Source organism: Botrytis cinerea, chromosome 2 (assembly GCF_000143535.2).
Source record: "Botrytis cinerea B05.10 chromosome 2, complete sequence".
NCBI classification, from domain to species: domain Eukaryota; kingdom Fungi; phylum Ascomycota; class Leotiomycetes; order Helotiales; family Sclerotiniaceae; genus Botrytis; species Botrytis cinerea.
In genome coordinates, this window is record NC_037311.1 from 1,269,415 (window position 1) to 1,283,929 (window position 14,515).

The 14,515-nt window shown below is 44.9% G+C and overlaps 5 protein-coding genes across 5 annotated transcripts; 1 reads left to right on the forward strand and 4 right to left on the reverse strand.

Annotated features, from left to right (window-relative positions):
* Nucleotides 1–2,430, reverse strand: BCIN_02g03560 (hypothetical protein). The gene is made up of 2 exons (XM_001553768.2): nucleotides 1,885–2,430; nucleotides 1–1,835 (listed from the first exon to the last, which is right to left on the reverse strand). Exons 1-2 carry the CDS (start codon nucleotides 2,235–2,237, stop codon nucleotides 200–202), a joined length of 1,989 nt encoding a protein of 662 aa, XP_001553818.1. The 5' UTR covers nucleotides 2,238–2,430; the 3' UTR covers nucleotides 1–199.
* A 4,840-nt stretch (nucleotides 2,431–7,270) lies between these two features.
* Bchpm1 lies at nucleotides 7,271–8,733 on the reverse strand. The gene is made up of 2 exons (XM_001553765.2): nucleotides 8,134–8,733; nucleotides 7,271–8,060 (listed from the first exon to the last, which is right to left on the reverse strand). Exons 1-2 carry the CDS (start codon nucleotides 8,596–8,598, stop codon nucleotides 7,464–7,466), a joined length of 1,062 nt encoding a protein of 353 aa, XP_001553815.1. The 5' UTR covers nucleotides 8,599–8,733; the 3' UTR covers nucleotides 7,271–7,463.
* A 9-nt stretch (nucleotides 8,734–8,742) lies between these two features.
* Bcnop12 lies at nucleotides 8,743–10,995 on the reverse strand. Its single transcript, XM_001553764.2, has 3 exons — nucleotides 10,799–10,995; nucleotides 9,538–10,749; nucleotides 8,743–9,481 (listed from the first exon to the last, which is right to left on the reverse strand). The coding sequence occupies exons 1-3, from the start codon at nucleotides 10,928–10,930 to the stop codon at nucleotides 8,981–8,983; spliced, it is 1,845 nt and encodes a 614-aa protein (XP_001553814.1). The 5' UTR covers nucleotides 10,931–10,995; the 3' UTR covers nucleotides 8,743–8,980.
* Nucleotides 10,996–11,154: 159 nt separating this feature from the next.
* Nucleotides 11,155–13,644, forward strand: Bcdep1. The gene is made up of 4 exons (XM_024691258.1): nucleotides 11,155–12,191; nucleotides 12,255–12,324; nucleotides 12,373–12,877; nucleotides 12,972–13,644. Exons 1-4 carry the CDS (start codon nucleotides 11,204–11,206, stop codon nucleotides 13,545–13,547), a joined length of 2,139 nt encoding a protein of 712 aa, XP_024547028.1. The 5' UTR covers nucleotides 11,155–11,203; the 3' UTR covers nucleotides 13,548–13,644.
* A 7-nt stretch (nucleotides 13,645–13,651) lies between these two features.
* On the reverse strand, nucleotides 13,652–14,411 carry BCIN_02g03600 (hypothetical protein). Its single transcript, XM_001553762.2, has 3 exons — nucleotides 14,331–14,411; nucleotides 14,142–14,269; nucleotides 13,652–14,088 (listed from the first exon to the last, which is right to left on the reverse strand). The coding sequence occupies exons 1-3, from the start codon at nucleotides 14,336–14,338 to the stop codon at nucleotides 14,006–14,008; spliced, it is 219 nt and encodes a 72-aa protein (XP_001553812.2). The 5' UTR covers nucleotides 14,339–14,411; the 3' UTR covers nucleotides 13,652–14,005.
* Nucleotides 14,412–14,515: the final 104 nt, after the last annotated feature.

Here is a 14,515-nt window from a genome sequence, read left to right on the forward strand (position 1 = left end):
TGTAAGTTCAAATCTTTATCATTAGGTTCTATATATCTCATCCCACCCAAGGCGTGTAAGCCAGTATGATCGTATAAGTAAATATTTATATGAATAAAAAACTTTTTCAACATCAAGTTGTGTAAGTTTCTGGGGAATCTCCCTTCCAAATACCGACCCAAAACGCCGTAAAAAACTCAAGACATTAACAGATGTCTAGCTACTTCTCTCTCGTAATTTCATCACTCGTAGATTCAGAGGTTGGCTCTACACGAGTCGGCGCGCGAGTTCTTCTCGGGCTGTTATCAGAACGGAAATATTGGTGAATTTCCTGGCTCCAATCATCGTCGTAAGTTCCAACATCCTCCTCATTCTTTCCCTTCTCGGTTTGCTTGAGTTCCCATTCTTGGCGCATCTCAAGAATCTTGTCTCCGGCATCCAATTTAGGATCGTAGTTCTTGCCAGCCTTCATCCATCTTTCCCATAAGGACAAATGTGCTGGATGGATAGCAATACCATGATATTCAGATTCCCTACCGGATCTGATATACTTCCATCTTCGTTCCTGCTCCTTGAGATCGAGACCGGTGGTATCTGGAAGGAAGACGGCAGTGAGAAGCATACCAGCAAGACCGAACCATGGGACAATGTAGAACTTTTGCTGGGTTGTAATGAAATTGTAGAGAACCGATGCGAACAAAGCGCCCAATTTACCAACAGCTGCTGAAAATCCATGTGCGGAGGCGCGGATAGGTGTTGGGAAAACTTCCGCAGCGACGAGGAAAGTGACACTGTTTGGACCAAATTGGTTGAAGAAGGACGATAAGAAGTACATGGCCTGGAATGACTTGATACCCGCAATGCTAGTATAGTGGGCGTAATGGAAAGCTGGGATAACGAAAAGAATGAAATCCAAGGCAAATCCAACTTGTTGCATCCACTTTCGTCCATAGAGCTTGTTGTCGATGAGGAATGATGCGCAATAGTAACCGGCAAGAGATACTCCGACGTTACACAAGTTCCATAACCATCCTTCCATAATTGAAGTTGAGCCTGGAGAGATGACCTTGATGAATTGAGACTGGAAGAGTTTGTTGCCGTAAAAGAAGACATCGTTGCAAAACCAGGCTCCAGCTGTGGCAATTAAGCGTCCCGAGAAATGCTTAACTGTCAAGCTCAGAGACTCCTTGTCGTATCCAGTGACGTTTGTGGTCTTCTTGGCAATGTCGAGTCCTTTGGAGATGAGAGGCATTTTGTACATGCGGTAGTAGACAAGCCAGAGAGTACCGACAGCGGGGATGGCGAACGAGACTCTGAAAAGCCATTGTGCTGAAACTTGGGAGTAAGGTGGGTTTCCGCTTCCATGATGGAAGATGAGAAGCAAGAGGATCAGAATGGCTTGATTGAAGAACTGACCCCAACCTTGCATAAGGAAGGCCATGGTTACCTTGCGGCCACGATGAAGTCTGTCCATTTTGGTTGTTTGGCGGTTTGATGCAGTAGCGCTTTCCATAGCAGCAGTGGCTGTCATTGGATATTCACCACCGACACCAATACCGTAGAAGAATAATGACCAGGCATAGCAAATAACCCAACCATTAAGAGTCGTACCCCAAGAAGCGATGAGCATGACCAGACCAAGAAACATAATGACAGCATCTTGGATCAAACCCCAACGACGGCCAATCTTGTCACCCAAGTATCCGACCAAGATTTGACCAACAATGATACCAATAATTTCCAAGTAAGTGACAGCATAAGTCCATTGCTCACTACAAACCTCAAAAGTTTTCCAGCATTGCGGCCAGACAGCTGAGAAGAGGGGTCCTAAGTTTCCGATAGAGAAGAGAACGTATCTGAAAGCATAATTAGTATTGAAATTATGAATCACGAGAGTTGACATACCCTTCAAGACCCAAACCAGCACCAGGGAGAACAGCATTGCTGAAATACCAACTGACAGGACTGAGGGGGTCCTTTTTCATCATAGCCAAAATTGCCTTGACCTCTTTCTTCGCATCAGCTCCCTCGGTCCTAGTGATGAAGGAGATTTTGTCTGTTAATTTGAGATCTGCCCAATAAACATGCTCTGCGGTGAAAATATCATCAGGGTAAAGAAATTCGTTGAAAACAGCTTCATCAGCTCCCAGATCGTATATCGACACATGGTCATCACCGGTTTCCGGGCCATGAGGAAGACCAATTATGCCCATGTTGGTAGGGTTGTGATGCTCATGGGCATGGACAGGATTGGCCATTTTGAGGATTGGCGACAGAGACCTCAAATGGTGAGAGTTCTGAGGAATTTGACGACGAAGCCCTTATTGCTTGGGCAATGAAGGGGGAAATGAAGAAATTTGTCGATGTAGAGAAAAGGAAGTGGAAGAGCAAATGGAGGGGGAGATGGACTAAATAAGAGAATTAGATCATAACCTACCTTTTTTTTTTCACTACGGTGGTCCATGTTCATGTACCAGGTAGGTAGGTATCCTAGATTGGTAGCATGAAAAAAATGGATAAAGTAGGAGTACTCCGAAGTGGGTCATCAAACTTTCAGGCGGGGCAAAGTGGATTCTTCAGAAATCTGGGTGGGATTTTGGAGGAAACCGAGGAAAATCAATGTAGCTCAGAGGGGCTTAGTCCCTCCGGTGGGTTTATTTTTATCGGATCGAGTTGACTTGTCTTTGTGGTTCTGGCCGTTTCGCTGTTCATTTTTTATTATATGGCTGGGGCGGGAGTGGGACGGTGATTGAATTTGCCACATGTCCATTACCTCCCTACGCAGGTATGTATGATCGTTCCCATCTGGAGAGCAAAGTGATTGCTGCATCGCAGGCATCTTTGAAAGACCTTTGTTTTCGGTTTTCTATGCGTACGCCATGTCTCGTCACGTGCCAGTCGAATCCAAATTTTCAAGGCGGGCTTGGAGTTTGAACAGGGAATTACACGAAGAAGATGAAGGGGCATGCCGTTTGATTGGGTTGTGATGCGAATATCAATTGAGCTAAGGAATTTGCTTGCTAGAGATAAAATAAAGTCGCGTGAGAACGGAGAGTTGAGACGATTATTTGAGAATCGATAATGAAATAAATCAATGCACCGTCTAGTGGCGTCTACTTACGGGGTAGGTAGCAACAGACTTTCGTGACAAATTGCCTTTACTCGTATAGTAAATTCTAATAGTTTGGGCCGTTTAGAATCGCTTTAAGGTTATGGAGCATATACAGCTAATGCAATAACTGCTTCTTTGGTTCGAGATGGAGCAGCTACTTGTTGGTCTAGATTGTTATGGTAACTTTCGCTTGTAATTCATGAGTTGCTTACCCAGATCGGTACCGTACTCTGTACGCTACTTCCAACAACCAGTTAGTTTGCCATGAAACCCAATGCTAGGGAAATTTCTCGGAATTTATCGAGTGCTGTCATACCAAATACTTCATAGCAAACGTATAATTGGATTCAAACTTGACGGGCTGAAGAGTTCCGATGCTGTAAGTAGAAGCTTGTCGATGATCCTATACGTATATCCTATCTAGAAGGTATCAATTGTGATATTGATTGATAAATCCGTCAACGTTAAGGCCACGTCCCCCCACTCTGGTCCTGAGTTGAATATCCAAATCGGACAACACGGAGCCACGGTAGCTTTTCAAGGCTGTCTGCTTTGAGACACGAATGAGCAGTGAGCGTACACTTCCTCGGATCTATTAACCAATACCCTAGCTTGGAATCAATGTTCATGGGGGTCTCATACTAAATTGTTATTGTCATTCTTCCTGTCAAGAATGGAAACGGCATGTTTCTCCACTTACCTGCTGTGCACTATTATTCATACTGTGACTATCCCCCACTGAGTGGCATCAGAGACCATGTGCGGGTGCCCCAGATAATTAATTTATATTATAGCTATCATTTTGCAATGGTCTTTTGATACCGTGGATGGTCATTGTCGCGATATTTTCCCCCCTTACGCATTTGGATGAGTTCTAACTAGCACAAGCTTTCCAAGCCGGTACATTTTCCATCGAAGGAATCTGTCAGATAAAAGTTTTTCTGTCGTGCATAAGAAGAACTTGGCGGATTTCGTCTCGAGTGTAAATTTGGACTCGCGTTCAATATCTTGGTGTTTCCCCTTCATTGTTGAAAGATGAGGTTAGATTCAACCAATCATGTAGCGAGAAAGCAACACGTTCTTGTCTCTCAACTTTTCACAGGTTTTTCGGAGTTTGGATTAAGCGTTGGCTCTAGCGGCCGGGTGGGGCGTCCGATAATCTGGATGAATGCATGTTCTGGGAATAATATCGGTGAGGCGGTTGTAGTCCCTGCATTTGTACGGGGACCGACTTTTTCTCTTTCCTGCAATTTTGATGTTTTGTGACATACATCATTGGTAAGAGCTTGCAAATAGATCAATAATCTATCCATCACCTGAACTGTATTGCTTATACACCAATCTACTTAGGCATTCCTCTGAGTTGATCCAATCTCGCTTCGACAACCCTTCCGAACCACTGTCTCCCACGTGCGTAGACCTCGAAGTGGGAGACGTCCATCAAGCATATACTTTGCTCGTCTATCAAACTGTCTCACAAAAGATGACGGAGGTGGATGCCTGCTGTCGTATACTATACCCGCATGTCCCGACAGGGCGGCTCCTTCCTTCCATCCATGATTTGCGCCATCACTTCAGTGGCGTGAGCACATCGCGGGCATGGCACGTTTGGGCATTCTTGGCGATGAATGGCTGACATCAAGCCATGCATAAGGCTGGCCCTGGAGGGTATGTACGCCTATCGCAAGTAGCTGACCCAATCCGGGGGTGTGTCTCTCCGATTGGCGTGTGCGAAATGAAGGATGAAATGAACCCTCAGCGGATTGAGCAGTAATTTCAAATCCTTAGCACTTGATGAGCCCGACGTTATTGTGATGTGCCGTTCAAGCCGAGATAGCACATCTTATATGGTTTAGTTTATCCATCCAACGTGCATGGGCGCTTGCTAGTAATGCGCAGCGCAATAGAGTACTGCATGCATTGTATTGCGTGAATTGTAGGTTGTACATATGCATTGTTGCAGTGCGTTACGTTAGCTTGAAGTATTGGCAGCTTATTCTCCGCAGTCTCATATTTGGCCCTCGCCCACATGCTTGGCAGTTGAGCGAGAGACGTCAATTGTTATTTGACGAATCGAATTGTTGATATAGACGCAAGTTACTCATGTCAAGTAATGGGTTTTCCCATTGAATCCGCATGGTATTATATTCAGATATATCAAGTGATCGGTGACTTCGTCTGTCAGGGCTATGCGCTTCTTCTGCCTGAAGCTAAAGCTTCCACAAGATGAGCCAAACTCCGGTCAGATGTATTCAAAGTAGCGTCATTGTGAAAAATGTGGCCGATGAGAGTTGCTTTAGAATCTTCATCTAAGCTGCACTGGCAGAACTTAATTCCTTATTGGCGGATGTTGTTCTCACGGAACGAGCCATAGAATTTTGCAGTCTGCGTTTGACAGTGCCCTTCTCTCACGACCTCAACAATGCGGAGGACCCCTCGCACGAAAAGATGCGCAAAATTTGAAGACAGTTCGGACCACAAATGTGAAGAATGCAGGAAGAGAAGCATTCGCAATCATGCATATGATCCATGTATTAATGGCGAGGAAGATTCTTCGAACTGATAGTGATCGATGTGGGATGAAAAGTTTGAAAGCGGTGGAAGCGGTGAAAGCGCGCTGGTACCGCTGTGAGATTATGAGGAAAAGCATGCGAATACCTATTACTTAGGTAAGTGCTCATTGAGCTTTACTTAAATATCCACCCGTGATGCGACAGTATTGCCATCGCATATCTGTCTGTCTTCAAGAACAGAGAGCTGAAAGGGATATGCGGCATGGGCTGGGAATCTTCCTCTGATAAGGACCCGTCATTTCGTGCTTGAAGCGGCCCATCTGCCGCTGAAAGTTACTTGAGAGTGGTTCGAAGCGGCTCTACCGATTTGTCGCATATAACGGCGGATGGATACTATTTTTGCTGTCAATAATCTACTTGCGGACATGGGCTTGAATCGCAGGGTGAACCGGCTCTTTACAATTGATGGAATCATAATCAGTGCGAGTATCAGCTCTTCACTTTTCAAATCCTCATTATCTTTGCTAACGATACCCCGCCCTTTCTTTACCCCTTTCCCGTCGCAGCTGTCTGCACAATACAAGGATGGCGTTTTAATTGATCGAAGCAGAAACCACTAAAGGTTGATGTAAATCATGACGAAAACAAACATTCATCTGTAACAAGAAATCCAAACGGCTCTTCAACCCATCCGCCTGCTGCTATTGAATTCCCGTACTAGATACACTTACATTACCCAACAAGAACACAGGCGAGAATTCTCATTCAAGTCTATAAAGTGTCGAATAAAACGTAGAACTAGAATACTAACCGACCGACGCAAGTGGTTTGATCGTGGCTCATTGGTTCAATTCCAGACTCTTGAGGTACATTTGGGCCCAAGCAGAGCCATGTGTGTAGATTACTTGTATTGTATAGTCATATGATGTGGGGAACATCTCAGCGCCTGATAAGCGTTGAGTTAAATGTTCTGATATTTTGATATTTTGTTGGAGGATTTGGATTTGTTCTTCTCCTGAAGGCTGATTCACTTGGCGGAAGCCATTTTGACGTCGGTGTTGACGATTGGAGTTCCACTTCTATGTTCTGTCGTTGCTTGTTTTGCCTCGAGATCTCCCTTCTTTGTAAGTGAGGCATGGGCATATATGGTCGCTAATCTAGAAGAGCTTCTTATTTTGTGAATTACTATAGGCTTGTATCGCTTGGACGAACCGGATCCATTCCATTGTACTGCTGATGGTGTAGGATGTGTCGAGGATAATCCTATGGGCTAGTTGGGGATATAGCATGTAATTTGGAATTTGATGCTCTTCTGGATTCTGACAAAAGTGTTCTATTTTCAAAACGGATAATTGGATGTGTCCTGTGGAATTGGATGAATGGAAAAGACCTTTCATAATTGATCTCTCTTTATGTACGAAGCATTTGAGGAATACAATATCGAGTTATCGACATTATGACTCTAGGTCGAAATAAAGTCGGAGTAGGTCCGCGTTGGAACTGCTCCGAATAGTAAGATTTTGGAACTTGAAGATTATGATATGGCATCGAAGGGCTGGAGGACTTGGTAGCAGGGCTATTATTCGAGCACGGCTAAGGTTCACCTGGCCTTGAATGGGGATGATAAGTAAGAAGAATAGAGGGTGGTTAAAACAATCCGGATTTTTGAAACACCCCGGTATCTATTGAGAAATGTGATAATATAAGTCACCATCATAGCAGAATATGATCTAGGCGAGTAGCAAAGTTACTTGAGCATACTAACAAAAAATTACTACGCAATCCTATCAACACGTAGAGGATTTGTCACCAATGCTAGAGAACTTGATGAATATAACGTTTGATTACGAATTTGATTTTCAGCCTGCCTTTTCAACCTCTATAACAGCTCTTCTAACACCGTCTGACTCTTCCCTAACCTGGGTAACTTGAGCCCCACGCGCTGTGACATCTTCAATAAAATCTTCTATTGACCCGCCAACTCCGAAATACACCTTTTTGGCCCCTATCAACGCCGTCTTATTCGGCCCTGTGCTTAAATCAAGTAATGCCATCAACGTTTCAGCAAAAGCTTTCAAAGCAACAGGAGAATATATGGTTTCTGCTCCAATGATGATTGTGTTCTCGCATGATAGATGAAGCTTATCAGTGACCAGAGAGACAAAGTCTTGAGACCAAGCACCAGAGAAGAGCGATATATTGATGTTGCGAGAAGTCAGCGCGGAGATGAATTCAGAGATGAGTGCTTCGTCGATATCGAGTTCGCCTTCTGCCTCCCAAGACTCGGACTTTGTGGTTTGCGCCCAGGAAAGGAGAATGTTGGGTAAAGTGACGAGCTGTAGGACTGTAGGATTGTAGTCTGCAAGTCCAAGCTCCAACCCGGATGTGGAAGAAGTTGTGTTTTCTAGGAACCATTGGAAGACTGCTAGAGATGGAAGAGCAGTTCCACAACCAAGCTATCAGGTTTGTCAATATAATCACTCGTGATAACTTGGCCGCAAGTAAAGTCTCAATGAAAATAACACATACCTCTAGAACTCTCCTCCTCCCCTCCCCAACAATAGTCCTCCCACTAAGAACCTTGACCAAATCCACCGAGCTCTCCCAGCTTTTGAACCCTCCTTCATAGACCCCAGTCTTCACATCATCATTCCCCAAACCCAGAAGACCGTCTCCACTTCCCTCATCCTCCGCCATCAACTGCGCTCTAACATCCCATAACTCCCTCCTTGGAATGCCAATCTCCTTACCATCATCCAACTTAACAACCAGCGTAGAATAAGCAATCTGAGATGGCAATGTCTTTAGAAATTCCTCTAAAGTGTGATAAGTCGGAGGTAAAAGTGGTTGTCCTGCTACCGGAAATGCCCCGCTGGATTTCCGCGGTGCTAGGGAACCGGTTTCTGCAGCTTGTTTGGAGACGGATGGAAGAGCATCTTGGGCTGAGTCTATCTCTATGTCATCGCCTGCAAATGAGAAGCTGAAGCCAGACATCTTGAGATCAGGGTTCAGAAGAATGTGGATGCGGAAAAGAAAATCTTGTGTTATTTAATAAAAAAAAAGTCCATGAAAATTGATTGGTATCACGTGTGTTGTATCATCACAGACAATGCCCCGCACTTTTGGAGCAAGAGAAGTTGGAGTGACGATTGAATAGCAGTTCATTGCAAATCGTGCAAGTCGCAATCTGAGCACTCAACATTTTGGGTGCAGCAGCTCTCAATTTTGGCTGGGTGGGTTTTACATGTATAGGTTTGTATTCAAAAGATGAACGTCAAGACTAAACCGAAGAGTTGCAATTCTCATAAGTATTTGATTCACTGATACTACTCTACTACATCATTATTCTGATTACAATCTAAACAATCTAATAAGCTTACTTCGATCCTCGCTTCTTCCACTCGGCACCTCTGTTTGACGATCTCGTTCTGGGTTTACCCTTCTTCTTTCCACCACCCTTTCCTCCCAACTTTAGATCCTTTGGCTTACCCTTGCTTGCACTAGCTCTATAACCCTCAAAAACGAAACTCTCAGGTGCTTTGATACCGGCCATTCCACCCTTGGCTTCTCCGCTTCCACTGACTTGCTTGTCTCCCCTGGAGCCCAAAGTCGTGTCGTTGGCCCCGGTTTTCTTGAATTTTGCGCCACCAGCTTTCCCTAATAGTTTGGTAGCTCTACCCTGCAAAGAGGCCTGATTTGGATCAACTTTTGGATTGTATATTTGGGAGGTTTTTGACGACTTAGGTTGACGAGCTGTGGGTCGGGATGAGACTTGTTTATGTTGAGCTTTGGCGCGGACAACACGAAGGACACGAGGAAGCATCGGCGGATACTTCTTCTCATTGAAAAGTAGGGCAGCTTCAACTGCATTTGCGTCCTATATCTCTGCATTAGTAAGAGCTCAAATATTTTTGAGTGATGAAAGAAGCTTACGGTAAATTGTACATAAGCAAAACCCTTTCCAACGCGAGTTTTCTCATCGCGAATAACACGTACACTCTCTACTTCACCAGCCTTCCCGAATTGCCTCCACAAGCCTTCTTCAATATCAGAAGGTATTTTCGAACGTTTGCGGCTGTTTTCTCCATCTTGTTCAAGAAGAGATTCATCGTCTACAAACCCCAAGTTTCCAACAAAGACACATCGGCGGTGATCGGTTTTCGCAGGATGCGCTACGCCATCTACGCGAAGATGACGATCTAGTACTATAGTTCCATTGAGTTTCTTAACGGCCTCTCTGGCTGCAAATGCTGTAGAGTAGACTGCGTAGGCATTTGTGCTTTTTGTTGTAGCAGTCATAATGTCTTTTTTAGCAAAAGCAGCTTTCTTTGGTAGTGCGGCAGTGGCGTAGGCAGTGGAACGGAAGCGGAGGGATTCCAATTTGTGAGATGGTTTGCCAGCTGGGGGAGGAGGGAGATCATCAATGAAAGAGGACAGATGAGACATAAGTATTTTTTTGTCGGCTTTGGATGATATAGTAGAACTTGCTACATTTCCAAGGAAAATAGTACGGGATGCCTTTTCAAGCTCGGCAGCATCCTTATCTGGTACGAGGGATTCATGTAGAGGAACATCGGATGGCGTCTTTCTCTTGTGGCTTGTCTCCTCGGAACCGGATTCTTCTGTATCATCCTCAGCTTCAGCTTCGCTATCAGATTCAGCATTATCCTCGTCCTCCTCATCAGAGCCATCTTTCTCCATCTCTTCGTCTGAAACCGGCTTTTGCTCTGCAGCTAACTTTTGGCGTTTCAATCGTCTTTCGGCTTGGCGTTCTTCCTCTTCCTTTTCTTCTTCCCTGGCCAGCTTCTCAAGGTACTTTCCTTCAAGATCTGGCTCATCGGTCTTCCTTTTACGTTTTCGTTCGGGCTTCTCATTTTTTGCTTCGATGAATTTATCCAATTCGGGTACCTCGTCATGTATTTCGTTGGTATCATCATCCTCAGCAGATAGACCCGAAATATCAGCATCTTCGAGATCGCCATCGATGCTACTTAATTCCTCGTCACCTTCGCCCATTTCGACATCTTCGGCGTCTTCATCATCGTCAGAAACCTCGGACGATTCTCCCTCCTGCGATTCGACGTTTCTACGAGGCAAAGGTGCTTCTTGATATCTAGATTTTGGAGGAGCTTGTACTGGACCAGCCTAGAATTTATCAGCAAAATTGCGCGGTGCCAGAATTTTCAAGACTTACACTTGATGCAAATAGCAAGGCTAGAGTAGGGTCGACAGCCTTGTTTTCAGTGAAAATTGATTTACCAGCACTTTCTTTACCATTGGCTTTTTCCGCCACGCTGGTATTCTCGTTCCGACTACGCTTGCCCATTGCGATTGAGTTGTTTTTTTGTTGGAAATAAGTGGTGCAGGTAATATGCTACCTTTCGTCGTCCCGAGATAATGAGATTTCGGGAATTCAATAAAAAAATAAAAATGCTGCAGCTTGCAGGGATCAGTGGGGTTGTTACTGCCACCAGCTGGTGACCGCCTTCCACGCTCCGAGGATCTACCGATAATTATACCTTGATTCCTAATGCTTCGTTTTGCGACAATGGCAATACAATCACCACAACAATTCTGTAACAATAATTTTACTCTGAAGATGAGTGGTGAAATTGACGTTGAGCCAGCGGTTGATTCTATCATACCCGACGAAGCTTCGGTTGACGACGAGCTTAGTGATCTCGAGGTGGAAGAAGATCGCTCTAGCAGTCTGAGTGATATTGAAGACAAAGATGGCGAGCAAGATCATGACGACGATGCCGAAGCATCAGACGACCTTAGTAACCCTTCTGAGGATGACGACTCTGAAGCAGAGACAGAGCGATTGGAAGAATCCCCGCACAAGCTGAGAGTGCAAAAGAATGTGGTTCTTAATTCCCGTAATGGCGCCGATTCGAATGAGCGCAGCCCAAGCAAACTACACAACCAGATCATGGCAGATGAGGGGGAAGATGACGAAGATGACGCAGATCAGTTATCTGACGAGGATATTGCAATTTCCAATGATAGCCCTAAAAGTTCTCACCATGATGATGGTGAGCTGGATCGCAAGTCAGCGACAGCTCGTACGTCATTAGAAGATTCTGCGGGCGAAGGAAAAAGAGCGTTATCGACTTCTGAAATTGATTCAAGAAAACGCAAACGATCAATAATGGGCCGCGGCGGACTCGAAGATGATTTTGATGAACCTTTACCCAAGCGAACAGGCTCTATAATCAACCAAGGCGACGACTTTGCGATCGACGATGAATTACCTGTAGAAGAAGATGCATCAAATACAATAAGTGGCAATATATCAGGCGAAGAGGGTGATGGGCCACAGGAGCAGGCTCCTGTGAATGTGACACAGACCATGCTTCCCGATGACGACACCATCGAAACCGCTGGCATACCGGCGTCACCTAAAAGACGAGGAAGGAAGAAGAAAAAGGCTGTGGAGAATGGTACAAATATTGAAGACGAGTCAGACAGCTTGCAGAATGGCATCATAACTAATGGCGAAGACGATACACGAAACGGCGAAGAGGACCAAGTAGACAATGAGGAAGATGATGAGGCAGATCTCGTATTAAAGACAGAAGAAGAATGTGAGTGTGTCGCAGCTGGTTAGACTTAAATATGCACAATTATCCTAACGCAGATTTGAACAGTGGAGAAAAAGATAAGCGCATTTGATCAACTTGGAGGTATTGAGAAGGATTTCGCAGTTTTTAGGGACAGGTCAGATTACACTCTTGATCACTGTTTCATTCGCTGATATATTTCTAGATTATACGATGCGCGCCTCGAGCAAATAAGTCGAGAAGAGGCTATGCTCCGACAAGACCATCCAACGCACCCCGATCTTCTTGAGCAGATGAAGCCTGTCGAGGCACGGAGAGATGAGAGAATTCGTGTCGCAGAGAAACTACGTGAATATGAGTTACAGACTCTCAAAACTTATGCTGTTGCGAGGAGGAGCCAGATTCTTATTCAATATCGACAAGAAGCAAGAGAAATTCGAGAAACCAAGATGGAGCAACTAGGTAAACAATGGTACGAAATACAACATGACCGAAGGAATTACTCAACCGGCGTACCCGAGTACACTCTAAACTATCCCACTCGAAGATCGCAACAGGTTCAGAACCAGGTAGCATACTCCAACGAGGTTTCTATTCTCTCAGGCATCGCAAAACATGTCGGATTTCCAGCCGCTCCTTCAATGTCACAAGCCACACCTGCGGAGCTTGAAGAGGACTTTGAGAAGATGGGTGTAACTAATGCAATGGGAGTAAGTGCATTATTTGGGAGCCATGGTTGGATTTAGTCCAGAAAGGAATCCTTTGTCCAAAATGGGACAGGTAAGCTGACGGGGCTTTTCATAGGGGACTAGACATGTGCACCAACCTGCAAATTTTTCGCTGCAAGAGTTTGCAGCATTGCGAACAGCAAGGTCAACATCGCGGTATAGGCCAGCGGAAGAACAATTCATTGAGCAAACACCTTGGGCAAACCCGCAGCATCCCTCTCACTCCCACTTAATACAGCGTCAGACTTCAGCCCAGCATACACCAAGAACCACAAGTCCTTTGTCGCAAGTTCAAGTACAGCCCCGTCGCCATTCTCATCAACAAGGCGGCCCTATTTCAGGAACCTTCTCTAATATGTCAACATCAGTACTACAGCATACTAATGGATACATGACGTCTGGTGGTCGAATTTCTCCACACAATCCTTTTTCTAATACTTCACACTCACATACCATCGTACCATCACCATTGGGCAGTCGACAGCCATCTTTGTCGCCAAAGCAAACTAGACCTCCTCACCCACTGCTATCTATCTCCAACGAGCAGCATAACCATCATGCTCCTCCCGTCTCCAGTAATCAAATCCACCAGACACCACGCGCCGGACTACAGGACGTGGTACAAGAGATGACCCGCATATCTCCACCGTGAGTGACTCGCGCATCTCCAGAAAATCAAACTCAGGCTTCGAGTTTTACAAGTAAAGTTTTAATGATTACGAGGGCGCAAATATATGGTTCAAGGTGCATGGTGGGTGTTACGGCAGAAAAGCATTTTTATTTGATTCGGCGTTCTGGGATATGGATGGTTACCATTGATGGTATATGATTCCCTTCAGCCTTTAGGCAGTATTGCAATAATACTATCTACATCTGTAATTATAACGTGTGGCTTCAAATCCAAAAAGCTACAGACCTGAAGCCCTTGAAATCCTCAAGAGTCTTCCTTCATCCAAACAACTCCCATTGAACCTGTGATAACCATTGCATCTACTTGTGATTTTGTAGCCCCTAGTCCGCTCGATTTTGGCACTATGAAGTTGCCTCCACGTTTATAGAACTTAGCCCACAGGAGCCATTCTTGGTCTCAGTTATATCGTCACACTCCACTCAAGAATCCCGCGTGGTTGGCGCGGCTGGTACTTTAACATCTTCAAAGTCGTCTTGCGAAACTGCTCTGATAGTGAAAGCAACTGTAGATAGTCATTACTCTGAACTGGCTTAGAACACTCTCGCAGACACTTACAAACTCCAAGAGCAAATGCAGCAATGCCCGCCCCTGTCAAAGCATTCTTAACAAGATATGGTCTTCGCGCTCGAATAAGGGCAGCAGATTGTTTGTAATTCTTATCGTAGTAGGAAGACTTGGGAACTCTATAATGGCCCTTTATTAATATGACGCATTCGACTTTCTAGAAATAATATATAAACTCACAACGGCATCTTGGATTGTAATCTTTTGTCAATTGGTATATTGATATTGTTCAATGGCGCCACTTTCCAAAAAGAAATTCCCAAGTGATGGAATTTGTGAGATCCAGCCTTATCGATAAGGCTACCTTGGAAGATGCCTAGAAGGTACTAGGTAGGCACAGTACAGTGCGACTGAGATTTGGTGCT

Excerpts from the sequence above, each read along its gene's own strand:
- BCIN_02g03560 (XM_001553768.2), bottom strand. The coding sequence starts at position 2,237 with ATGGCCAATCCTGTCCATGCCCATGAGCATCACAACCCTACCAACATG. Across the intron at positions 1,836-1,884 it reads GCTGGTTTGGGTCTTGAAGG|ATACGTTCTCTTCTCTATCG; the intron begins GTATGTCAACTC and ends TTATGCTTTCAG.
- Bchpm1 (XM_001553765.2), bottom strand. The coding sequence starts at position 8,598 with ATGTCTGGCTTCAGCTTCTCATTTGCAGGCGATGACATAGAGATAGAC. Across the intron at positions 8,061-8,133 it reads GGAGGAGGAGAGTTCTAGAG|CTTGGTTGTGGAACTGCTCT; the intron begins GTATGTGTTATT and ends CAAACCTGATAG.
- Bcnop12 (XM_001553764.2), bottom strand. The coding sequence starts at position 10,930 with ATGGGCAAGCGTAGTCGGAACGAGAATACCAGCGTGGCGGAAAAAGCC. Across the intron at positions 10,750-10,798 it reads CCTTGCTATTTGCATCAAGT|GCTGGTCCAGTACAAGCTCC; the intron begins GTAAGTCTTGAA and ends GATAAATTCTAG. Across the intron at positions 9,482-9,537 it reads TTGCTTATGTACAATTTACC|GACGCAAATGCAGTTGAAGC; the intron begins GTAAGCTTCTTT and ends GCAGAGATATAG.
- Bcdep1 (XM_024691258.1), top strand. The coding sequence starts at position 11,204 with ATGAGTGGTGAAATTGACGTTGAGCCAGCGGTTGATTCTATCATACCC. Across the intron at positions 12,325-12,372 it reads TTCGCAGTTTTTAGGGACAG|ATTATACGATGCGCGCCTCG; the intron begins GTCAGATTACAC and ends ATATATTTCTAG. Across the intron at positions 12,878-12,971 it reads GTGTAACTAATGCAATGGGA|GGGACTAGACATGTGCACCA; the intron begins GTAAGTGCATTA and ends GGCTTTTCATAG.
- BCIN_02g03600 (XM_001553762.2), bottom strand. Across the intron at positions 14,089-14,141 it reads TGCATTTGCTCTTGGAGTTT|TTGCTTTCACTATCAGAGCA; the intron begins GTAAGTGTCTGC and ends GACTATCTACAG.